General features: G+C 37.0%; 1 protein-coding gene across 1 annotated transcript in view; it reads left to right on the top strand.

The window, feature by feature from the left end:
• The window catches only part of ZNF407 (zinc finger protein 407), a 413,131-nt gene that overhangs the window by 38,973 nt on the left and 346,539 nt on the right, over window positions 1-27,619 (top strand). The window contains 4 exon segments of the mRNA XM_042463139.1: window positions 2,960-5,693; window positions 5,695-6,442; window positions 6,495-7,698; window positions 17,442-17,556. Of these exon segments, the coding sequence (XP_042319073.1) occupies window positions 3,025-5,693; window positions 5,695-6,442; window positions 6,495-7,698; window positions 17,442-17,556 (4,736 nt within the window). The 5' untranslated portion in view covers window positions 2,960-3,024.

Here is a 27,619-nt window from a genome sequence, read left to right as displayed (position 1 = left end):
AAAAATTGACAACCTTATATTAAATACTTAACAGTTTAAAAATATGTAGTTTCCCTTCTGGATAAGGCAGAATCAATACTAAATGGCCTGAGGTAGCTGTAAAGCCGGCTTCCTTCAAAATGGGATTTGCAAATTGGGAGCCAGCTTTGGAAACTTCTGTGCACCATCCCACTCTTTATAACAAAATCCCCCCTCTGCTTACCTTGTCCACCTTAACTCAGGCCATAAGACATTTCTGGCTGCAGCACACTTTTAGTCTTCCAACCCTTGGCAGGAGTACTAGGAAAAGGGAGAGAAATAGATATTCAATTATTGTATATTAATGTGGCAGCTGTGATGTCACTATGCTAACAACATTAGTGCCTGGCACAAATCTGACATGGCCAAGCCAGAGCCTCGACATGGCCAAGTCAGAGTTGAGATGCAGCTCAGGAATCACTCAGAGCTCTCATCTGTAGAACAGAATCTGTGTTTTTGAAGAAATGTTTGAGGTGGTGGCAGTCTCTTAACTTTTGTCACCAAGGACTGGAGTATGCATCCATGAAATAGAACTAAAAAGAAAGAAAACCATGCACAACCCTGGCTTCGGAGATAAAAGTCAAAACAATTTAGGAAGTGAATCCTGCAAAACAAGAATTCTTTCCTTACATTACATTATTCAAGTGTGTGCAACAGATTTTGCTGAAATGGGATGCAAATATGAAATGTGTTTCAAAACGCATTCTGGAGTATGCATTTGAATTTTTAAGGAAGCATTTACTTGGACCATTTACCATAAATCAGCATTTCAGTTTTAGTCTCTTTGTGTAGCGGCCACCAGGTGTCATCAGAAGGCTTTTATCTCACACTTTGTGTGAGTTTTTTCACTTCAAACTTTTACAGCCACGCTAACAGTAAATCCAGTGTGAATTATATTATCTGTTTCCTTTGAGGATATTGTCACATTAAGCTTCTGCTGAGATAACTGAAAAGATTATACACTGATAACCATAGCAGAGGTAATAAAACAGTGGTTTTGCTATGAAGCAGTGGCTCAAAGGATGGATCTGGGATTTCTAATGCTTGTGTGAGGAACTACCCTCCTTTAGCTCAATCCTGGTTCTTCCTCTGGGAAATGAAGATAGTGATGGCTGGTGTAGCTACTTTGCTTACATCTTCTTTGCTGAGGAATGTACTGAAGGCTGTCACCATCAGTTGCCCATCCTGCAGCCTCCTTCTGTCAGGCCAGTTCAGCAGTGGTGATGAAGGAAAGGAGCATTAGCTACGTGACTGCAACAACCACTGTCTCCTTTCCTGACTCCAGAAATGAAGGAGAAAATTAAGGGGTAATTACTAGCAGTGTGGCATCGTGGTTTGAGTGTTGGACTATGACTCTGGAGGCCAGGGCTCAATTGGCCATGAAACCTACTGGGTGACCTTGAGTAAGTCATATTCTCTCAGCATCAGGGGAAGGCAGTTGTAAACCTCCTTTGAGCAAATCTTGTCAAGAAAATCCTGTGATAGGGTCGCCATAAGTCAGGAATGACTTGAAGGCACCCAACAACAACAAACTGCAGCCATGTGCATCAGTGGCATGAGAAGCTGAGCTCTAGTGCAATCCATAGAAACCACCACAGCTGGTTCATATCTGTGAAACCCTGCATATCTTGGGTCTAGACTGTCTAACAGAACGTGTCTCCAAATACGAGCCTGCTCGAGTTTTAAGAGCCTCGAGAGAGAGTATTGGTCCCACAACCATGAAAAGAATGATTGATGAAAACACAGGAGAGAGCCTTCCTGGTGGCTGCTCCCAGAACATGGAATTTCCTGGCACAGGAAGCTAGGTTGTCCTCTTTCATTCTTTCAGGAGAAGACCTTTCTGTTTATTCAGACTTTGGAACATTAACTATCTGATGTGGAAGGAGTTTTCACTGAGATGTATTGTATTATCCTTGTTTTAACAGCTTTTAAACCTGTTTTAACTTTATATATTTTTAATAGGATTTTTTCTTTTGTATTATTCATTTTTCTTTTGTATTACTCATTATTGTATTCTTCATTGTTTCCGTTTATTTTGTTTTAATTCATATTGTGAGCGGCCTTGAGTCTCATATTGGAGGACAGTTAGGATATGAATTAAATAATAAATAAATAAATAGATAGATAGAAATTAATTAGGTTAGTTAAAGCTCCATCGTACAAAGGACCATTTTATCTGGAGTTTAGTATTGACCTGATAATCATGTTTTCATCATTTGAACTCATCATACCTTCTTAATGTATTTTGTTTGAGGAAGTTAATTATTTAATTGGGAAACTTCCAATACAGAAAAGAGTAATTTGCTTCCCCTTTCCCCAGTTGTACTTTTATTTGAATGTCATGCTATTTGAAAGTACTGTAGTACGTCAGGGCTGTCAAATACAAAGGTCAAACTTTCTAGTTCTGGATTTCCAAAACAGGCACATTATTTACATCGCAGTCATAAAATAGCTGAACTTGTATTGGATTTGTTCCATTTGCAGTGTACAGTTTTATTAAAATGAGCAAGCACCAGAACCAAGTAACAGCAGCATGTTCCAGAGTATGAAACTCAATACTGCAATTATATTAAACAATTTTCTGTTTTTCAGAGAAACTAAAAACATCTGTGTCTGTCATTTATGAGCATTCTTTTTTAACATGACAGACCACTGCAAATACCAGTGGGCCTGTTTCTTTATAATAACTGTGCCATTTTCTTCCAAAGATCCACATAATGCTTATTTAGATGTCCTAGCACAGTTTGCATTTAGATATTATGGCTTTGGGAACTCTCTTTGAATATCTTCAACAGACTCATTATATAATAACATCTCCTTTGACTTTGTAAACAATAGGTTATATTCAGTAAGTTATCAGTTGCATTAGAATAAAACTCTGCTTGTTTTTATGTATGTATGATGCTAATGACCACATATTCTTTGTCTTTTTTCTTTTCAGAGACCCCTAAAGCAAATGAACTAATTTGTTTTACTGCAACTCTGGCTTTGCTGTCTTCATTAAGGATGGATACAGAAAAAAATCAGAATTATGAAGGTGATGAGAATGTACAAAATGAATTAGTACAAGAAGTTGTTGAAGATAAGTTAGCTGAAAAAGCTGACAGAGCACCTTCCTGTTCCTCACAAATAAACACATTTTCAACCGGGGAACAGGAAAACCCAGGGGAAAAGGCTGTTGAGAAAGGCATGTCTAAAAGGACATTATCCACATCAGCACATGAAGACTTCAGTGAAACAAACAGCCTTGAAAGTCAACCTCTCTTAAAAAGAGTAAAACTGGCTGCTGAAAAACATGTGAATGAAGGCAGAACATCTAATGGCAAAATATGTGAAGATTCTCTTGATGAAACTAATAATACAACAGATGAAACTGTGGAAAGTGTAGCTACAAATGCCTGTCCTGAGAATGATGCATTTATTTCAAATGCTTTATGCATGCAGCATGATCTTGTGCCTGAAGGTGATGATATTGTACAAGGAATTCATGTTGTAAGTGAACATTCCCAAGAAGTTTCAACACAGCTTCTAGAACACATATCAGCTTTTCCAAACAATGAAACCAGCATTAGCTGTAGCAGCAGTAACACTGAAAATGTTTCAAAATGCAAAGCCTGTGAAGAGACTTTTGCCACCCCACCTGATTTACAAAAGCACATTCAAGAAAGCCACCTAAAGCAAGTTCACAGTGTGAACCCATACTGTATTTCTCAGTCACAACATGCTCCAACTTTGCAAATGTGTGTCAAACAGATGTCTGGTAAATTTAGATATTTTTGTGATCTCTGTGGTTTTCAGACTTTTGAGGAAGATCTCCTGAGGACTCATTTTCTTGGCAAGACTCATCTCCGCCGGCAAAACCTTGCTGCCCGGGGAGGGTTTGTAAAGATGTTAACAAAAAAACCATTTCATAAAAAACAGCAGCACCCAGTCAAAGAAAAGAATGTGAGAACAATAGTTGCCCTTAACAAACCAAAGATACAGAGTAGAGTTGCAAATCAATTAAGAATGTCAAGCAATAAGATGAAGAACCTAAATGCTAGCTGCAAACTTTTTGTTGAAATGGTCCCGTCTAAACATATTTCCTCAGGAACAGCAGAGAGTATTAACAATGAGGAAGCATTTGTTTGCAATGTGGATGGAAAGATTAATGCCCAGACAGACAAGCCAGATGTTTCAGGGTCCTTGGACTGCACTCCACGTGTATCAGAACCTGCTGAAAGTGGCCAGGAGACATTTGGCCATTTAAACACCACAGGGACATTTGATGGGTTCCACCATAAAAAGCCTATCTTATCACGAAGAGTAACTTTCAGAAAAAGTGGTTCCTTCAGATTAAACCAGCAGATAAAAAAACGATATAATATTTTGGGCATGGGTAGAAGGAGCAAGCACAGTATTAGGGGAGAGATCAGTCACAGTGATTTATCACAGGTCAAAGATTTACAAATCAAAAGTGTTGATAACCCTTTGTGCAAAGCTGCCTCTGAAACGCAAGCAGTTGATCCAGGTGGAACAAATACATGTTCTTCTGTCATCCTGGAACTTGAGGATATTCCAAAGAAAGCTGTTAATATCCAAAAGGGTCTAAATCCTTGCACTCACTGTTTATTGAATTTGCCTAAGTCAGAAGGTTTGGAATTGGATATTGATAGAGCTAATACTAAAGAAGTTACATTTTATTGTCAAACATGTAGTTATTCCTGTGCAACCAGAGAGGAAATAGAATTACATTGTGAAAAGAATAGTCACAATATTTGTGAGCAAAGGAGCAATTGTCCCCACTGTCCATCTTTTACTCCAAATGATATCAGCTTTGGAAGATACCTGTGTGATAAACATGGTGTGTCCCACTACTGTGTTACTTGTCAAATGTATTTTCTAAGTGATGAAGAAGTGACGGTTCATAATGAAACTGAGCAACATATTAGCTTATTAGCTCAACAAAATACTGCTAAAAGTGATTTGGCTCTGCAAATATCATCTTCTACTATAGCAGAATCAAATATTCTTCCAAAGGTGCAAGAAGTGAAAATACAGCAAGAAATCTCCAAGCCTTCTACAGTACATCCTGACTATGAGTCCCAGGAGTCTGTTCTGAGCAGAAGCCAATTTCAGTGTAAAAAATGTTTTTATAAAACAAGGTCTGCCTCTGTTCTTACAAGACACACAAAACTTAGACATGCACAGGAGTATCATTTCCTTTGTAAAGCATGCAACCTCTACTCATTAAGCAAAGAAGGAATGGAAAAACACATCAGAAGAAGTAAACACCTTGAAAATGCGAGAAAAAATAATATTGGTTTACGGTTTGAGGAATGTATTGAAAAGGTATGTGTTGGTACAAATGATAGTAAAAAAGTAACAGAAGGTCTGCATGTACCTTACTGTACACTGGAGAATGTATTAGTCAATAAGGAGCTGTTTACATCAAGAGAAATGATGAAAGACCATGCGTTGGTTCTGGGCACTGTACAAAAGAGAGGTAGACCCAAAGGAACTATTTCTCGGACATGCTCTTATTGTGGTTTGTTGGCGTCCAGTGTTACCAATTTAACTGTTCACATTCGTCGAAAGCATAGCCACCAGTACAGTTATTTATGTAAAGTTTGCAATTATTACACTGTAACTAAAGGTGACATGGAACGCCATTGTGCTACAAAGAAGCATAAAAAACCGTTTAGAAGTTGGCGGGGGAGAAAATGTAGACATCATTGTTTGCCCAGAAAGAGGCAATGGTGAAAACTGTAGTAAGAAGATAAATAGCCCAGTAGGAAGTTTGAATGAATCAGTTGACTATGGCAATCAGTCTTCACATTCAGAAAATGCTGTTTTGGAAAGGCAGGGTAGTACTATCCCAATACAAGTTGAAAATGTGATTCAACTTCCTGAATTGGATATCAATAGGAACTCTTTGGAAATAAAACAGCATGTAATTGCAGAACCAGGTAATATTAGTCAAGATAGAGATTTGTTGGTTCAAGCAAGACTTACAAGTACAAATGATAACAGTTGTGCTCACTGTGACTTTGTTGCACACTCTTTTACTTCACTGGATATGCATATAAAGCGCAAACATACAAAAGAATTTGAATACTATTGCATGGCCTGTGACTACTATGCAGTTACGCGTCGAGAGATGATTAGACATGCAACAACAGAGAAACATAAAATTAAAAGACAATCTTATATATGTACTTCCTCTGGAGAGGAGACAGAGCCGGCTGATATTGCCAAAGAAACTGCTATTGTGTCTGAAGAAGAGCAGCTACCCACAGAAGAATTTCAGATTATAGCAGGTAAAACGAAACACAAAAATAACATTGAGGAGAAAAGTCTGAAAAAGCAGAATAATTACTTGGTTGCAGAGGATAATGCTACTTCCAAGATTCCTAGAGAAAGTTATGTTTTTGATGGTGCGGATGTTGAGATTGAAAGTGGGACTGACCAAAGCAGAGTAAATGTGGTTAATGAAGAAAATGTGCCAAAAAAATGTAAAACCTGGTGAGATTATTACACTTAAAGAAACAATTCACTGTGCACTATGTGAAAATATAGATGATCATGAAACTGACAAGTCAGAGCTTCATTTTACAGTGGAAAGTGGAAATGCAAACATAGCTTTTATTGAAGAATCTCCTACATCAAGTTTGGTGAAAAATAAACAGAAGCTGGGGAAAGACGCTGAAAAAACATATGAAAGTACTGAGATACCTGCTGAGGGAGTAAAAATAGAAGAAACACAGTTGTTTGTACTTTCAGAAACATGTAGCACACTAGAACAGCAAAATGTTGATGAATATATTGAAAAAACTATTCAAAATATGCATAATTTACAGGAACAAAAAAGCATCCCGCAGAGTTCTACTACAGAGGAGGAGGATACCCTGATAGATGCACAACGTGAAGCAGAAGTATCTTTAAATAACATTTGGGGTACAGATGGCTCAGTTGTTGAAGGCATGCAGGAAAATAATGAGGCTTTGGATACTTATACTAGTGCTGCTGATAGGGGGAAGGAGGCAGTGGCAGGGCAAAATTTTGGTCAGTTTGATTCATCTATTGTAAAATTGAAAAGCCCTGAAGATGGTTGTGAGCTAATTGAACCTGTTACTGATGGACAGTATTTGAGTGGACAGAAAGTTTATGAGAGACCTTTGGAAATGGATGCCTCACAAGTTAGTGCAAAGAGGAAGAAATCTGAAGGACATCCCAGTAGTGAGTCTGTACGCATTCGCTGTGATGACTGTGGCTTTTTAGCTGATGGTTTGGGCGGACTAAATGTTCACATAGCTATGAAACATCCATCAAAAGAGAAACATTTCCACTGTTTACTGTGTGGAAAGTCATTTTACACAGAAAGTAGTCTTCACCAGCACCTGGCTAGTGCTGGTCACATGAGAAATGAACAAGCAAGTGTTGAAGAACTGCCAGAAGGGGGTGCCACCTTTAAATGTGTTAAATGCACAGAGCCTTTTGATTCTGAACAAAATTTATTTCTTCATATTAAAGAACAACATGAAGAAATGCTCCGGGAAGTCAATAAATACATTGTTGAAGATACTGAGCAAATCAACCGAGAGAGAGAAGAAAACAAGGGCAATATATGCAAGTATTGTGGGAAGATGTGCAGAAGTAGCAACTCCATGGCATTCCTAGGTCATATTCGTACTCATACAGGTATGTTGTAGCAAATGGCTCAGCCAGTGCTTTGCCAATAAATAATGAATGTCTTGTCATTCCTTCTCATTCTCTTCCTACTACTACTTTTAAAGTCATAAATCTATCTTGATGCTTTAGACCTAAAATTTAACCTCACTCTGCCTATGTTCACTGTTTGATCATTTGTACTTGAATTGTAAGAGTACAGTGGGCCCTTGGTATCTGTTGAGGTTTCATTCCAAGACCACTCATGGATACCAAAATCTATTGATGATGAAGTGTCATTATATACAGTGGTGTAGTAAACTACTGTCCCTTATATAAAATGACAAAATCTTTTAGGGCTTTTTGGGGTGGGGGTGGGGTTGAGTGTTCAGGGAATATTTTCAAACTGTGGATGGTTGAATCTGTGGATGCATATGGCGATTGACTGTACTTTAGTAGCCAAACTTTAGTAGCAGGGAAAGATTTATATTTAATTTAATTAAAGTGTGATCTTTAATTAAAGTGTGATCTTTGGGGTCATGCAGACTGGCAGCTTGAAGCAGCCTCTGGCTGCTCCAGCCCGTCGGTGTGGGACTGTGGTGACTGCACGGTCCCAGTCCCAGTCTGACCGCCACCATGGTCCCCAACCCAACCATTGGCAGGAGTGGCCTTTTGGTGGTTTGAAGTAGTCAGTAAATATGTTCATTCTTACTTTTCAAAATAGAGTAACCCTATGGTATATGCGTATTCATCTTGTAGAGGGGCGAGATATAAATAAATTTTATTATTTTATTATTATTATATACTACCACTGAGCATAAGGTAGACTGTCCCCAACCCCTGCACACTGTAGCTATGTTCCCCTCAAGTTTATTATGCTACTGTAAATCTTCTGGCTTCCCCAAATAACTTAATAAGATAATAAGGAACCCAACTTTCATTTTGCCATGCCCCATTTTGGCTACAGTTCTGTTGGCACATACCAGATAGCCTTATTTTTGGAACTGAGGGGTAATTCAGCACTGAAGTGTGAGAGATATGATGACACCTATTGCAGTGCCTGTCCAGATTCTTAGTTGCTGATATTTTGGCATATTACAAACCTGGAGGAAGCCTAAGGCTTTATTGGGCTATTCCTTCTGAACCAAGAGCCCAAACATTCACATTGAATGGCTAAGTAATGGATATTTGTTGTGTTACTTTTTGAAGAATGCTGATTTTAGGAAGCAAGTATGCATGATTATCGCTGAGCTTGAAACTGGCCATTTTATAAGGTACAGTAATGGTAAAAGCAATGCTGTACCTGAGAACGTTGAGCTTGGTGATTTAGACCTTGCTGTGCCCCATTTTATTTTTATTTTTATGCTTTATATGAAGTGGAAAAATTTAAAACAACACTTTTGTCAAAAATGCATAAGCTGCAGTTCTAAATTTATGTAAAAATTCACTGCTATGTTTCTATAAACCTGCCATACATTCTTTATTTTAAATAGACAGCTTTTCTAAATCACTGAGCTCTGCTTAGACAAGTGGTGTCTCTCTGGTTGAATTTATGAGTGGATTTGAATAATAAATTCACATTTCAATGAACATATTTTCATTAAAACGGTAAGGTTTATTTTACTGTACTTTTAAATAATGGCTTATTATAGAAGCTATAGTTTAAATTCATGCAGTAGTTGAAACTTAGTGCACTGTTACTAGAAAGAAAATGAAGTGGTAAGAAATGCAAAATCTTATAAAAAACTTTCTTGGTGTAAACCTGAAATTGTTTTTGTTTCCTTAGAAGAAGGAAAGCTGAGACTGGGCAATGTGCTTAAGATTCTGTCAGGGAGAAGTGTCATTGCTTTTAAGCATCTTCTGGTGTCTTACTGTAACTAAACTATTAATTCTTATGAATGTTTGCAATCCCAGACTTAGATATTCAATTGTGTTACAGCCTGTCAGTATTATATTTGTGTGTAATGTTTTAGCACGTGTTTTGATTTGGGATCTGGTGAAGAAGTTCTAGAACGCACAGACATGCTCACATGGTCTGAGCAGTGTTTATAAACCCTTAATCTGCCCTCTTAAGGCAGATAAAATGGAATAAAACTACAGGGAAGATGCTAATGGAGCTCTCTTTAGAATTCTTTATGCAACTGTCTGGTCAAGACATGTTGCTTATAATTGATGTGTCCATTACTTGAATTCTCTTGTAATTATAGTCAATAAGTCTTGTAAATGTGTTAAAGCTCACTAAAAGCATACAAATTCAAGAACAGAGTAAGGCTAATAATTTAAAATAATCAATGTAGGCATTTCAGCACTTAATTTCCCTTGTGTGTTGATAGCTGATCATTCTTAATCCATTAAGATTTATTTAGTCGTTTACAATGCAAAATAGGTTTGCACTGGTCACTTGTGCCATTTGAAAATGTCCACCAGGTTAAGTGCAGAATGTAGTCCATTAGTCTTCCTTGACTATATGTATTAATTGCATTTAAAATCAAGTTAATGTGGATGTGGAAGTGAGGTAACTATCAATATATGACAAAGCAACCCTACTTACATAAGTTACATCATTGATTGTAACATTTAGTAAAAGTTAGCACACTTTTAAACATCTTGTATATGTCTTATCACCAAACGTATTTTCATTGTGCTTTGCATTAAATGTGAATGTACCAAAAAAGAACCTTTGGGAGCAGGGGCAGGGTGACAACATTTCATTTTGCAAGTCATCTTTTTGGGAAGAGTTATGGAAGATGTTTTAATCTATTCTTCACTGCACCTTAAAATGAATTGCTTTTCTGATAACTTTGCTTATGCACATAAAACAGTAAGGCTGGTATTTCTTTTATTAATAGTTAACTGGAAGAGGTTTTTAGTCTTCCAATTGCTTGGATTATTTCCCTCCTTTTTTTTTGATTTACTGAATGTTTTATGCAATGTTTCTTCCCATCCCCTGTGCAATAAAAGTAGTTCTGTAAAGAAATAGATGGATTTTTGTTACCAAGGCTGAGAGTCCAAAGATGACCACCACAGTGCATGGCGAAAATCAGTAGGAGTAGTTACTATATTTATCTGTATAATACTACATTTTGATGTCGCCTTGATATTGAATTATGTTCCTAGATTTACAATGCAACTGTGCATATATCTCCTCCACTGAGTTCAGTAGGGTTTATCCCCAGGCCATAGGATTGCTGTCTTATTCCTTTGTGTATACACAAAGCCTTGATGTCAGCTGTCAATGTATGGCAACCCCATGAATTTCATAGGGTTTTCTTAGGCAAGGAATTCTCAGAGGTGGCTTGCTAGTTCCTTCCTCTGAAATATAGCCTTCAGTATCTGCAATTCACTGGTGGTATCCCATCCAAATACTAATTGGGACTGAACCTACTTAGCTTCAGCGATCAGACAGGAGTATTATATGTCTTTATATTTTAAAGTGCTGTTCTCATCCAGGTGTGCCCATGTCGGGTTACTGGTGCTTTAAAATGGTAGAAAATAAAGGGTTTCCTTATACTCATTCCAAAGCTTCTCATGTAGCCATGGAGAAGTTATCTTTTAGCTTCCATAACAAGCAAGTCGATCATACACTGACAAGTGAAAATGAGGTAGTGTAAAGAAAAGCAAAATAAATATTAGAGGTGGAGGACTTTTCCGCTCCCAATTGAGATAGGTCCTGTATGCTTAATTAACAACCAGAATTCTGAAAAGATAGTATCTTGTCTTTGTACTGTCTTTCCCTGTTTGTGAATTCTTCAGGAGTCACAAAAGGGTTTAGGCTGTTCCAGGTAGAGATACTAATGTGATGAAAATCAGTGCTTAAATGTTTGTCTGCTTAAGGTACAGTTTTTACAATCAAGTTGTTTTAAGGTAATCAACAAGTGCTAGGAAATCCCTTATGGCGAAGACAGTTTCTGAATGATCAACAAAGCCTACTCATTTCAATATCTTAAGCACATTTTGCAAAATGATTTCCCCAGAACATGATTATATTTCAGTTTTACCATACGGTAGGGACACTTTGAATAAAAACTCTCATTGCAGAAAACTGATACAATATGTTGATTTAAGAATCTAGAATGCCAAATTACAAGTGGCATTCAGAGTTAAATGCTTATTTTAAAATCAATCATGTTCTAATGGAGGGTTAGAACTAAAGCTGTGTATACTGTGCTTAAATGCAGCAAAAAACAGTTTAGAGCTATGGGAAGAAATTGCCTATTGAGGCCTTTCTCAGCTTTTATTCTCTTTACTTTAGGCTCCATATAACAGCCATTGAGTTGGATTTTGCACTTTTGAAAAGTATTTGTCTCCTTTTATACAGGAAGTCTTCTTGTGTTTTGTTCATGAATGGGAGCTGTTTTGATAGTGAAGGTCCACCTGGTTATGAAAGTATCTGTGTATCAGAACAAGACTAGTCTTGTGGATCTTTCCTTCAGTTGTTTCCTGAAAAGGATAGTCACCTGGTGGGAAACACCTATAAAATTGGCCCACATTGTTCCATAAACAATTATCAAAATGTCATGGGATCTTGTTAGGGCAAGATAGTTGCTAGGTGATGTGAAAGGAAAATAAATCCCTTTTGGCTCCTATGTAATATTCTGGGGTCCCACATCCAACTCATGATGTTTTCTATTGGCTGGTGCTCTGCTGATTGCTTATACCAGCCTTCTTTAAGCTGATGATGTCCAGATGTTTTTGAAGCTAGTTCCCATGATTCTTTGTCTCTGGCCCTATTATTTGGGGCAGCTGGAGCTGGTGGTACACATTCATGAGGTTTTAGACAGCAACTAGCTTTACATAAAATTTGCATGCCCTGTTCTAGGAAAGCCAACATGGTGTAGTTTGAGTGATGCAGTTTCAGTTGAGGGGTGATCAGAGGGACTGCAAAAATGAATGAGAAACATGCTTTTTAAACCTCTGTCTTAACCTTTGGGTATTAAGCTGAATAATAGCCAGGCAAAGTGAGAACTGGTCTTCATTTGAATTGTATTATCATGGAAGTGGAATGTACTTCTGTAATTGGACCTCCGTATCCACAGATTTTGCATCCACAGATTCAACCATCCATGGTTTGATATAATTCCAAAAAGTAAACCTTGATTTTGCCATTTTATACAAGAGACACCTTTTTGCAACACCATTTACTATAATGGGACTTGATCATCCATTGGTTTTGCCATCCATGGGGGCTTCTGGAACCAACCCTAGTAGATTCCAAAGGCCCACTGTTCCTTTTTGATGTGTTCAGTCTTCTAGTTATATCAAGTTTTGAAGGGGAAGAGAAAATCTACGAAAGTCTTCAACGAAGGTGTTACAGTTGTACCTGCTGGGATTTGCATTTTGACTGACTCTAAACAAAAAATACCATTAAGAGGAAGGTTAGCCACTGATATGAAGATCTTCTTTAGTAAGCATTACTTATCCTGTTTGTGCTGTACAAGCAGAGGACGAAAGTGATCCTCGCACAGAGGGCTTACAGTGTAAATAAAACAACATGACAATAGTAATTGGTTTAAGAACAGGGAAAGAATCTGAGGAGCCCAACGAAGAAGAGGCCACAAAAATGACTAGGAATAGATGAGAGATGTTCAAAGCCAAAACAATATTTGGGAAGTTTGAATGCATGTATCAGCAAAGTATGTTTATAAAAGTGGTTTATATTATCTTAAAGCATCTTTGTCCATGCAAGCAGTTGGCCCACTGCCTTAGCACAAATCTGTGCTGTAAGTTCCCCACTCCCCTCAGTTTACAATTGGCTACCTGTATGTAAAGATGAGTTTTGTTGAACAAAATACAAATGCATTTTGTTATATAGACCATGGTTTTGAAGTATTGAGACCCTAAAAATTATATAAGAAATAAGCCATGCCTAAACGTAAGCAAGCTGGCATGATATAGTTTGAATTGGAGTACAACTCTGGAGAGCAGGGTTAGAATACCATAGCCATTGAAACCCACTGGGTGACCTTGGGTAAGTCACATTCTCTCAGCCTCAGAGGAAAGCAAAGGCAAACCTATGAATAAAGGTTGCTAAGAAAGCCTGTGATAGGTTCACTTTAGCTGGAAATGACTTAATGGCTCACGACTGCAACAATACATAATAACTAACAATTATTATAGATGTTGCAATATGTTGTTGCTGTGTGCCTTTAAGTTGTTTCTGACTTATGGTGACCCTAAGGTGATGCTATCATAAGGTTTTCTTGGAAGGTTTCTTCAGAGGGGGTTTGCCATTGCCATCCTCTGGATTGAGAAAGTGTGATTTAGCCAGGGTTACCCAGTGGGTTTCCATGGCTGAGCATGGCTGAACCCTGGTCGCCCAGTTTCTGAGTCTAACACTCAAATCATTATACCCTGCCAGTCCTAATGTTGCAGTATACAGAGAAACAATCTGATTGAAAAGTTAAGTAACAAGGTGAGACAGTGTGGTGTAATGGTTTGAATATTGGACTAGGACCCTGGAGACCACAGTTGGCCATGGAAAACCACTGGGAGACCATGGGCAAGTCATACTCTCTCAGTCTCAGAGGAAGACAAAGGCAAACACCCTATGAACAAATCTTGTAAAAAAAAACCACAGTGATAGGTTCTCTATAAGTCGGAAATGACTTGAATGCACCCATCCACAGAGCAGAATATACAGGCGTCTGCAAAGTTAAAAGCATTGCTTCATGTGTTGCAAAAGTTTGCCCCAAATTCCTAAGCGTTCTAAGTCTGCCTATTGGACTTAAGTACATTGAGATGAAGGGACCCAATGTTTCTGCAGTAAAGGAAACATGAAATAAATAGGGGCCATGGACAGGATTGGGACAATAACAGAAGATGAACAAATTTACTCTGTAATCTTTTGGAGAAAAATAAAAAGAATCCTCAATCTGTAGGGTATTTTAGCTGTTATGAAATTAAATGGAAAAAGCGCAAATACAAATACAGTGCTTTACTATAGGTAGTCATAATCTTGGCATTATATATTGCACAATTAGTGTTTAAACTGGTGAGTTAGAATGTGAACTTCAACACTTCGTATTTAATGTGAAGGTAGATTGACTTTACTCAAATTTATCTTATTTTCATAGGTCCCTTTATAGAATGCAGTGTTGATACGGAATGCCACCAAATTAATGGTTAATTCAGTTTTATCAGGATAATTTAAATAAACTGGAATTTTCCAGTTTGATTGATAGAATGTGATTGCTGTTAGCTGCAGTCTCAACCTGCTTTTGACATTTAAGCATATAAAGCTGACTAGATATAACCGTTCAGGTGCTAAATATATTTTACATCTACTTCTAACACTAGAAATGGAAGTATTAAGAGATCTGGCTTCATTGTCATTGAACTGTGAAATATTCAACCTTGTCTGCCCGTGCTTAGTACTGTTGACTTTTTTATTTCTGCTAGAAGATTAAAATTAAATGCTTCATTTTTCGTCAGCTTTTGGGAATTAAATTGAAATTTAAGACTCTAAATTTTTTTTTTTAAACTGAGACTCTCAATTTAAACCAAGTCTTCATTGAAGGTGTTCTACGTTCAAGGGCACAGCAGAAAGGTTCATTGATCAAGTATGATGTACTGTAACATTTTTCTTATCTGAACTCTTTTATGTATATTTATTAAAGATCCCATATTTCATATTATGCTTAACTATATTGGAAGAAGTTCTTCACAAAACATATCCCAAACATAATATGAAGTATCTGCAAGCATATTGCACTTACTCTTAACTGCAGTTCTGGGATTTATAGATATAGAAATCTGCTGGTCTTATAAAAGTTGGAAGGGGTCACAGGATAGTTTAAAATAATGTGTTGCCACTTTAAGTATCCCAGTACTGACACCTGCCAGGTCTAATGATTGCATTTTTGTAATAATATAATTGGCAGAATTTGACTGGAAAATCATATTCGGCTACAATGCCAAATTAAACTTTTTTTCCTTGGCCTGGTTGCATTCTAAAAGAGGGAAACGTTTGGCTGTGTGTGTGTGTGTGTGAGAGAGAGAGAGAGAGAGAGAGAGAGAGAGAGAGAGAGAGAGAGAAAGAGTGCAAAGGGGAGGGGGAGGAATTCTATAATTCTTTGGTCTGTTCTAGGCTGTTAAAGTTTGTTCTTGAAATAAATAATAGCCAAAATGTCAATACTTCTGGTTTTCAGAATAATCATAAATTCCCGACCATAAAACAGTCATAAAGGTGTAATATTTTATTCACTGTATATTCATACACTACATGTCATTGCAACAGAAAGACAATGAATCATTCTTTCTGTATGGTTCTCCCTCTCCCACCCCCATGGTAAGAAAGGGACAGACCTGAAATACCATTTAAGATGCTTTCTTCTGAGACAGAGATACACAGGAAAATCAGTAATACATTGTGTGCACCAATTAAAAGAAACAATATTTGAGGTATAATTCTACCCTTAGCCACACTTACACATATACCCTCTTGCTATCGAATATAGACAGAAGCTATCTTTTTCATGTGGAATATTCATCAGTGCTGCACATTAAAACTGCAGACACGCACAGAGGACCTTGTGTGACTTAGGATAAGCAGTCTTTAGATGAAAGTACAGCTATTTTGTAACTACCAATTTGCATAACTTAAAAAATTACAGTAACTCAGTATTTTTAATAGTGTCATTTATTTAGTTGTCTTTAAACTTCTGTATGACCTATTGTTTTAACTGTATTTGATTTTAACTTATACAGTATTGTCAACTGTCCTGTTGGAGGAACGGCGGCATCTAAAATAATAAACAAATAAGTAGATAGTATACAGCTGGCTCTCCATATCCATGGGTTCTGCATCCAGGGATTCAACCAACTATGGCTTGAAAAAATTCCAAAAAGCAAACATTCACCATTCTATATAAGGGACACCATTTTACTACACCACTGTATATAATGGGACTTGAACATTCACAGATTTTGGTGTCCATGGTGGGTCCCAGAACCAAATCCCAGCAGATATCAAGGTCCCACTGTATATGCTATTGAAAGTTTCTTCAGATGACAGAACTTAGGTTAATAGATTTTTCATTTTTCTGTTGATAGAAGTAGTTCCACTGGTGGAGGGAGGCTGAATTTTCAAATCTCCACAATCTGCTCCATGTGGTTGAGAAACCTTCTGGAGCATACTGTTGGTGACACAGACAGCTTTCGGAGAACAGAAAGAGTGAAGAAGCCCTATTGTACTAGTAAAAGTATGCTATCACAGTACCCTTGCACTCTTACTCTACAAGTCTGTTGTGAGAGAAAGAAGAGGTACAATATCACGCTGACACTTCTATCTTGAAAAAGGGAATGAAACTTTGCACAGTTCAGTAAAAACTTCCACAAAAGAAGTCCTATTGAAATGAACCAGAACAGGCTTCCCAAGTCCTAGAAATTTTATAATGGGCAAATCTATGGAATAAGTTCTGTGGCCTAATTTAAAAGTTCTAGTGTTTCATCTTCTAATTATCAATACTGTTTCTATAATAAGTGAGTGCTCATTAATGAAAACCCTATTCTCACTTAATAACTTTTGTGTTTGAACTTTGGGAAAGTATCTTTAATGAGGAATATGTGGCACATACCCTAACAGCATCCCTGGAGTTATAAATGTATGCAGTAGATTTTTTCTTTTCTTTTTGGGGCTATGCAAGATTTTAAACAGGTTAAATATGGGATAGTGGTTTCCACACCCACCTTTTATTTCTCCCACAAACTGATTTCTTTATCCAAGGGTAATATAATATTCTAATTCAACTCATATCCTTATGCTAAATTTTACTTAGGATCAAAGCCATTCAAGTGCAAGATTTGCCACTTTGCAACAGCTCAGCTAGGAGATGCCAGAAACCATGTCAAGAGGCACCTTGGGATGAAGGAATACAAGTGTCACATCTGTGGGTGAGTAAATTGAAACAGTTCCTCCCTTGGTTAACTGGAGAGGAGTACAGGCTATGCATTGTTTCAGCATTCAAAATGGGGATGTGAGGAAGAGAGGCTAAAATTATGCATGCATATCCTCCTTCCCATTGTTATGGTAAATTCCTTAAATACAGTTATGACATTCTTCTCCTGCTTCTAATCCAGTACCGCAGATGAGCAATTTTATGGGCTACAAGGTCAATTTGAACCTGTAATCTGTAAATTGACTAAATTATAGGATGTTCATTCACATTGCCAGGGAGAACTGTAAATTCCCTTTTAAAGATATAAAAAATAATAATAATACAGACTTTAATTTGGCGTATGTTTTGTGTATATGTTCCCATACATGTGTTTGTGCTATAGCTTGTTATAGTTCTAGCTCAGTGAACAGATTATGGACTCCTGTAAGGCATTTGTGCAGCTTTACAAGAGATACGAGAGAAGAAGCTTGGAAGGATTGTATATACTGCCATACACAAGAGGTATACTTTATATATATAAAAAAATCAGAAACACTTAAAGATGTAGTTTTGTCTTAGAAAACCCGCTGTTTTCCTTTCTTTGGTAACGGTTATTTTGTCAGAAGGGCCATTTGTAATGTTTAATTGTCCTTCAAATGTGTTGCATTTAATAGGGAGGCTCTGAAACTCTTTAATGCAAAGCTAATTAATTTAGCAGAAATGTTTAAAAGGTTTTAAAATGCCATGGCATATATGGTACATCATAGTACATTCAGAGATGGGTTTTAGTACTGCGCTTCTATTAAGAGTGTATTTTAATGTTATGCTAAAAGAATTAGCTAATATATGCATCACATAAAAACGCTTTCTTCAAAACAGGTTAAATTGCTGGGAAGGCCTAGTGGCTAGTGCATAGTATGGCACTGAATAACTTAGAATCTAACTGTTGGATAAATGTAGTATGCCTGAGAATGGTACGGCAGATGGTGAGAGACATGTTTCAGCTACAGTTTTGCCTTGTGAAAGCTTGCAATTAAAACCCTTTGCGGAAGAAAATAAGCACAACGTTTGAAAATAAATTAGAATGGTTTTCACGTATACATGTGACACCTGTGCCAATACTGCTGTCAGGCTGAGTCTACACTGCAGAAATAATCCAATTTGACACCATTTTAACTGCCATGGCTCAGTGCAATGAAATTCTGGGAATTGTAGTTTGTTGTGGCACCAGAGCTCTCTGACAGAAGAATGTCTCACAAAACTACAGTTCCTAGGATTCCATAGCACTGAGCCATGGCAGTTAAAGCAGTGTTGGTCTGCATGATTTCTGCAGTGTGGGTGCCATCTCAGACTGGTATTGGTTTTAAGGTCATGAAAGGAAGGCCTTCTCTTGGTCACACCACCATTATAGGCTTGCTTTGTCAGGACAAAAGAGAGAGCCTTTTCGCTGGTTGCTCCCATCTCTGGAATCCCCTTCTGTGTGAGGCTAGACTGGCCTCCTCCCTGCTTTCCTTTTCTGGCAAGCTAAAACATTCATAGTTTTCCATGGGTTTTTCAGGCTATATACGCACTCTCTTCCATGCCAGTATTCTCTGAAGATACCAGCCACAAATGCTGGCAAAATATCAGGAATAAACTCTTCTAGATCATGGCCACATAGCCCAAAAAACTCACAAAAAATTATTTGGATGCCGGCTATGAAAGCCTTTGACTTCACATTAAAAACATTCTGAAGACTTGGGTCTTGACTCTAAGATATCTCATTATGTACATGCAAGTATTCCAAAATCTGAAAAAAAACTGAAATCCCAAACGCTTCTTGGCCAAAGCATTTTCAATAACGAAGGCTTAACTAGAATAAGGTATCTGAAAGATACATTATATAGCAACTATCCAGCAAAAGAATCCGCTGACTATATTCTGATAAACACCAAATGAACATACTTTGTTCATTTAAAATAGCTGAATTGGATTTAAAACATTTGGGATCGTCTACCAAATTAGGAATATATCAACTTGAATTGTCTCTTTGTGTATTTGTGTGTGTGTGTGTGTGTGAAAGAGAGAGAGGGGGAAAAATTATCTAATTTCCCCCCCTGTAATTCTGCCATCTATCCTGTGTTTTTGCTGCTAACCAAAAAAATAGGCCAATACATTAAAAAATTACAGTGGAAACATAAAGTTGCTGGGATTGGCTACCAGATTAATGACAATTGGAACATTGGTACATTAACACCACTGGCAATGTCAATTCATTATCATTGATAGCTAAATAATCTTAGAAATGCTCAGTGGACCTATTAGTTCCTGAACATAAGCAGCTCATGCTGCATTTCTTCATTAGCTTTAATTGCTATAAATTTACCTTTTTAAAAAATAATGTTTTAAAAGGTGAAGTGATCTTTCAGGAACATTAACTTCGTAATTTTGTCACAAACAGAAGGTCCTGTACTATGTTTTCTTTTCTCGAGTAGTTAAGGTTCTATCCTGTGACTTTTAGATTCCAAACTGCAAGCTTTCTATTAGCTAGAAGGCTAAATTGGTTTTCCATTTGCAACATAACCTGTTCAGCCATTTTTAACAAGGTGAAATGTCAGTGCAAGGCTCTGAATGTTTATGGATGCAACAGGACATCACTTGATTGATCTAAAGTTCAATTGTGTTACAAACCTGAAAGGGAAAAAGCTTCATAAAATAATGCAAATCTAAGTACTAAAAATGAACAGAAGTTTTTATGTACTGTATCTCTTGTGTCGTGCAGTCAACACAGAAGGAGGGAAAAAAGGCAGCAATGTTTTTGCATGTTGTTTTTATTGTTTCAAATCTAAGTTTAATTTTTTCCAGCTGCACAGTAGAAATACTCTGCCGTAGAAATTGGAAGCTACTAATCTTTCAGCATTTGAAATAAACCGTCTGCTACTCATTTCCTTATCGGCAGATGTGTGGTGATTGTTTTCCTTTGCGTTATGTTCATGAATGGGAAATGCATCCTTTATTTTAGAAGGGATCTGTTTTCAGCGAGTATCCAACTGCTACCTATTTAAATTTAATTTTCAGAAGCTGGGCTATGAAGTTGTTCATGACACTACGATTAGCAGATCTCACTGGTTTCCCAGCATTTAGTTCTGTTTTAAAACTTAAACAGTGGAATGTATTCAAAAAGGCTTATCGTGCAGTTTTGAGATTTTATGCCTCAAGTACATGAAAAATGAATTGTTCAGCTCTTCAGATTTAAAACAGAATTTATATAATGTAAAGATTCATCTAGTTTTGCCTCGCTTTTGCTTTGGATATAGAAAATATCTTTCTTTCTATTCCTCTGCTAACATTGTCATGTATAAATAAAAATAACATACTTCAGGATAAATTAGGTATGAGAGATGTTTTGTGTGTCCAGAAATGTTAATCATAGCCTAACTTCATATCTCTCTGTTAAAATATCACCACTGGAGGGTTTTCAAAATATCATTTGCCATATACATTTCCCCTTCTTTCGGTTTTCCTCTGTGTTTGTGTTTGTGCATCTGTTTTATTTCACACAATATTCAGTGATCTACTTTGAAATTTCATTTGCAGTTTGAGAGTGACAATATTGCCAGTGCATTTATTAGTAGCCCTTCTATAATAAGAAGTTATTATTTTAAAGAATCATAGTCAATCTCAAAAATATATTTGAAGTAAATTTAAAGAATTAATTTTAACTTAAGGTAATAGGTAAGAGAACTTGAAGGTTGGTTTTATGGCTTAAAAATCTTTTGAAGAAAAGTTGCAGTCTATAAATGTTTGCAAACCAAAGTTATCCATATTGTTCCTTCTATCTGTTTTGCCCAAAGGGATGTGTTTTGTTTAATAAAACAATTATATGTACTTTTAAAAACAGTTATTTGAACATAGATAGTGACTTCAACAAAATGTTAACAAATGTTGCAAAGTCCTTATGCTCAGTCTGGCCCCCGAGGACAAAGAAAACCCATTCTTAAATCTTTCATTAGGGTGAAAGGGAGTATGTACTTTTGGTTTTTACCCATGTGCAGAGTTCTGCAAGTGAGCTGTTTGTTCTATAGCGAGAGGAATACTTAAATAGAAAGTTGAAACTTAAGTAAAACTATTTTGTGTAGCATTACCTATTTTTGTGCATTAGAAGGATATCTTTGTAGATGATTATAATGTCACTTTCTGACCTTTGCAGCTTGAATAATTGTAAATCATTGCTTCATAACGTGTCAGAGAATGTCTGTACTAGGCAATTAAATGGCAGAATATAATAGACCAAATTATTGCCTGTCATGTTTTCAACAACACAGTTAGTATTTGAGTTACACTTAATCATTACGTGCATTAGCAACTTCATTGGAATCCCGCTTCAGGCTGAGCATGAAATACATTACATTATTTAAACCTCTAATGGTAGAAGTCATTTATTTGTGTTGAAGTGTACAACATGCAGAGTTTCATAAAGCAAGGAACACTTGAGAGCTTAATTTATCCAAATCAAAGTCTAAAGGCAGATAAACACAAGTGGCAAAAATTAGTAATTTTTATAGGCTGGAAATATTTAAAAATACATGGTTGTGAGTAATTGAAGGCAGCAGGAATAAATTAAAATCACTATTTTTAGTTGGCTCAGAAAACCAATGCTGTTGTATACTTAAGTCATCAAATACACACGGAATCACTTTTTTTTTGACTGAACGATTAATTACACATCATATCCACAGCTGTATTCAAATGAAACAACACTTGCTTCTATTGCTCAGATCATCAGAAATGTCCATATTGGAGATAAGGCAGATGTTTCAAGCTGTGGGTGTTAGTTACAAAGGAAAATATGTTCTCAATAATAATATATTTAATTCTCAGCTTGATTTTAAAATGTATTTGGAAATGCGAGAGCGCCTAAGTGGGGCTGCACACTGTTTTTATATTTTCCTCACTTACTGGCTGTATAGACAGGGACTAGACTTGAAAACCTCCAGGTATATATTTGCCAGGAACTTGTTTAAGAGGACACTTTTGCTATCCTTTAATTTTATCATGGAGTTTCTTCTTACTGTAGCTTATCTCATATTCTCAAGGGCTCAGAACAAGTAATAATGTTTATTGAAAAGCAGATTGTTGGTATATAATTGAACCAGATTAAAATAAAATATAATGCAAGATTTTTTTTAGTAACTGGTGAGATTTACATTGGGGAACAGTTTTTCCAAATCTTTTTGGATGTTATCTTGGTACTGCAGATGATGCTAGATGTTAGAGAAGTGCATGTTTTCTGGTGGCCAGGCTCAAATGAATCCCTTTAACTTCTGAGGGGAGCCTTAAAGATGTCAAAAAGGTCTTAGTACTGAATAGCTAGCAGTATGCTTCACTAGTGTCCAGTATGGCAAATGAAGCAGAAAAGTCAAGGCCAACTTCTAGTTGTAATGCTGTATGAAAAAACGTATTTTTATCCACCTGTACTTCAGTTGAGTTATGGCAGTGCTTTTGTTGGACTTGCTGAAGTGAAAAGATATGAAAAGTACATACTTAACTGAATATATGTTTGTATTTGAGTTAGGGACACTACCAGTGATTTATGCCTATACCTCTACTATATATAACCTAATGCAATGCACTCTCAAACTGCAATTATAACGATACACACAGCTATGTGATTGTGATAAATGGGCTACATAGAACAAGTACTGCTTCTTCTAGAGACATTTCACTCTCTCTCTCTCTTTTTCTCTCTCTCTGTGGGTGTGTAGGTGTGAATGGTTCTGAAAAACAGGATGTGTTATTGGCTCACAGAAACATTTGTTGCAGGATATGCTCAGTGTTTAATACAAAAGAAATTATTGTGAATGTTGCATCCCACTTGGTTGCTATTGCTGTAGAATTTAGTGTAATTAAGTATAGCTATGTCCAGTAAGATGTGATTTTTTCATCCATTTCTCAGAGGAATACATTGTCTGTTGAACAAAATGAAATGCTGAGATGCATGTCTTGAGTTGTGAAGCAGGTAACAATTCAGAGGCCCTTTTGTAGACTTGGCCAAATCCATGCACCATTTTATATTACAATATTTGTGCACATATTAAAAACAGATTTGGTGAGGAAACAGGACTCTTGCTTTAAAAATGGTAAGATCTTTTGAATATTTTTCCTACTCCATGCTGCAGCTTCCTCCTCCTCCTCTTCACCTTCAAGTTGTTCCCAACACATGGCAACTATAAGGTGGGGTTTTCTTGGCCAGATTTCTTCAGAGTAGGTTTGACATGGCCTTTCTTTGAGTGTGAGAGAATGTGATGTACCCAACATCAACCACTGAGCTTTTATAGCTGAGTGGAAATTCAGATCTTGGTCTCCTGAGACCAAGTCCAACACTCAGCTGACCCTTATTTTTCACATGCTTTTGTCATTTGTTTGTTGTTGTGTGTCTTAAAGTTGTTTCAACTAATGACAACCCTAAGGTGAACCTTTCTTCCGAGCAGGTTTGCCATTGCCATCCTCTGAGGCTGAGAGAGTGTGACTTGTCCATGGTTACCCATTGGGTTTACATGGCTGAACCAGGATTTGAATCCTGGTCTCCAGAGTTCTAGTCCAATGCTCAAACCACTACACTACATCGGCTCATGTTTACACACTGGTTTATATTTACACCACACATGCTTACTATTTACTGTCATATTTAGCTCCTGCTTTCAAATATCTAGTTCTAACATTTGCCGTAACATGTTCTGGTCAAGGGGAGCAGAAATGGCCACTCACTGGCTTGTCTTCTTTTAATAGACTATTTCAGGTAAAGAATTATCTTTATTGTGATGCCTTTTGCAGGTAAGAAAAATATTAGAAGAAATGGTTGCTAGTCTGTTTCCCAGAATATAGGGAATATAGGGAAATTGTAAGAATTGTTCTTTTTTGCTGAGTAAACTTGGGCAGACTTGGTAAACTAGTCCTATCTATTGGTGGACCTCCTCCACTATGATCAGAACTTTTCAAACTAGATTTTATGGGAATGGGAGGTGAGCTTGGTTTATTCCAATTAAAACCCATCAAGAAATACCTTAAAACCACAGTTTTACAAATACAGTACTCTGGATAGGCCTGCCAGAAGAGACTGGTCTTTATTGCTGAGTTAAACTCAGACAGCATCTTGAGCTGATGATTTCCAGTAGATTATTCCACAGTTTGGGGGTAGCTGAATGTCCGCTGCATAACAGAGGACCCCAGGAAATGTAGGACCCCAGATGATGTATTTTGCCAGGGTTTTTACATCATCTTTGTGGACCATGCGGATTACATGCCCTCTCTTTTAGTACCATGCAGATTACTTGGCCCCCCTCCTGTTTTCTGTACTTGGAATACAATTGTGAGGTACCAAGGAGGAGACAGAGACAGAACTCCAGTAAGACCTCACAGTTTTCACTATGTGGTGCAAAAGTTTCTGAGGTAGAATTCTTATAATCATCTTCTCCATGGGAGAAAATAATTGATGGCTCACCTTTGACTGAAAGTGAATGGTACAAGTGAATTAGGTTCATATGCTAAATCAAGAGTCATTTCTATTGTAGTAGCTCCTTGGGAAATGAAATTCCTGTCCACCAATGGGTGAGCATAAACTTTCAAACCAAATCAAAGATAAAATTGCTGACAAAAATGAAAGCGTTGAATTCTGTAATCACTAAACACCATGCAAGTTTTCTCATATCACATTGCATAGTGCCTCTGCTCCACTTTCTTAGCAAGCATGTGAAAATAAGTTAAGTATTCATACTTTTAATCTCTACTGGTAATCCTGGTCATCTCAGGCTGCGTTTTCAGCAATATTTCACTTAATCTAAAGGAGTGATTGCTAGATTCATATCACTACAGTTTCAAACACAGAAACAAAAATACTATTGTACCTCAGGGGTACAGAATATGCTAGGCATACATAAATTGGTTTCAGTCCCTGCTTGGTCTGTCTAAATGCTTGGAAGACCTCTGTCAGTCTTCATTGCTGAATTTGCTCATTTCTAGAGTGAAACAAGGATCACATGTAGAATTTAGCTTTTAGCCAATGCTATCGGACTGTGGGATGGACTTCTCTAATGGCAGTGCAGTGGGGATGATGCAATAGTTGGAAGGTTTGGGAAGTGAATTATAGAACCACAGTAGAAAAACCACCTTTCCTTTTAACTTACTCTCTTCCACTCCAGTTTAGTTCTTGTCATAAAATATATAGAGTGAAAGCAGTCTTCCTCAGTGTGATGACTGCAGATGTCTGAAAAATCATTCTCTTGATCTTCATTCAGCCTGGTCAGAGATGATGGGAATTGTAGTATGAAAGATCTGGAGACCACTATATTGTGAAACAGTGGACTAGAAAAATAGAATGAAGTAGTAGATGGCAAGAGGGAATGGAGCAAGTGCGAGCTAAAGCAACAACATTTTCAATTCTTGCTCTTCAATTTACTATCTAACTAGACTGGCCTTGCTATTCATCTTTCATCTTTCTATCAGTCTTACATACCCTACCTATCTGCCCAGATCTGATAGATATTTTGCCCCACTGCCTGATGGTTAGGTACGCACCACTGACCCAATTAGGGTTAAAGAATCAACCAGGACTCTCTTGAACTCATATTCCATAGATGAGAAAATGGTGTGTGTCAAATCAGCCCCCGGAACAGCATTTTTATGTATGCTAAAAGAATGTTGACTGCTTTTCCAACTCAGTCTTCCATCTTTGCCAGAAGTGACAAAGTATATGTTCATCAATTCGCCTGTTAAGCACAAGAAATAGACATTTGTTCATCTGTCCTTCTTGATGTGTAACTGTGCCTCGTATCCACTTTAATGTACTGGAAGGTTGTATGCTTGCAAATAAAAGAAAACAATTCTTTGGCTAAGTCTTGTAAGAGCCAGAGAATATTGAATTGTTCTGTAGTGAAGAGTAATCAAGCAACTAATGTTCATATATTAGTGTTTACAAATGAACAAAGCCCTACAACCTTAACTAATGGTATTGTTAATGGCACTAATTGCAGTCCAGTACTTCATAATATGGATGATTACAACTGTAGCAAAATGTAAACTCTTACTCTTATCTTTAAGGTACTGAGGAAATTAACTCTTTTGTGTTTTTGTGGTGCCATTTTTATCCCAGCTGTTTTATTTCTGTAAGGTGCACTTAAACCATGAGATTTTTCTATGTTTACCAAGAGACCTTAAGCCTTGAATCAATGGGAAAAATAAATCAGTCATGTGGAAAGATTTGGCAATGCCCCCAACAAGGGTACTATGTAGGCATTATTATTTCGTCCTTGTCCTCTTTGGTCCTATGTTACTTGTCTCCACTGCCATCTAGTAAGTTTGGGCTTAGATCTACGAAACAGAAATGTTTTTATCCCATTTGTATTTTATTTATTTGTACCCAACCTTTTTCTCAATAATGAGACTCAAAATGGCTAACAACATATTTAGAAACAATAACTTTAAAACTATACAAAACCTTCAATAAAAGTATAAATATTAAAATGTATTAAAAGATAACATACAAACCTTAAAAAGCACAGCACAGCATTAAAAGCTCACCTCAGTTTCGAAAAGCCTGACATAAAAATGTCTTAACTTGAAGATGGAAAGAGGGCAAGGATGGAGCCATAGGGAGGGAGTTGTAAAGTTTGAGAGCAGCCACTGAGAAGGCCCTCCCCCCCCCACGAAATGAATTTGGGAAGGACCTTTCCAAATGACCTTAGAGCTTGGTGAGTTTATGAACTGATGCTAAGAAAAATGTGGATAATTACTAAGGATGGTACCTTTGTGCCTTGGGCCAGCTGAAGACATTTTGTTGCTGGAAGCTAGTCAGGCTATTTTAGCTCTCAAGGAAGTGAAGCCCATAAATGGACCTCCTTCCATGGCAATAAAAATAATAAATAAATAAATAAATAAATAAATAGGTGTGCCTTCTCATGACTCCTAAAATCAGCTGCCTTCTATCTAATAACAGAAGGACAAGTCATCACTTTCTGTCTAATAGTAGGACCAAAGCTTGGGAAAGTTACATTTTAAAACCACATATGCCAAAGTTATATTTTGGAGTATAGTCAGAACTCATG

Source organism: Sceloporus undulatus, chromosome 4 (assembly GCF_019175285.1).
Source record: "Sceloporus undulatus isolate JIND9_A2432 ecotype Alabama chromosome 4, SceUnd_v1.1, whole genome shotgun sequence".
Lineage (NCBI taxonomy): Eukaryota > Metazoa > Chordata > Lepidosauria > Squamata > Phrynosomatidae > Sceloporus > Sceloporus undulatus.
Note: the sequence above shows the minus strand (reverse complement) of the source record. Positions and strands in the feature narration are given on the sequence as shown.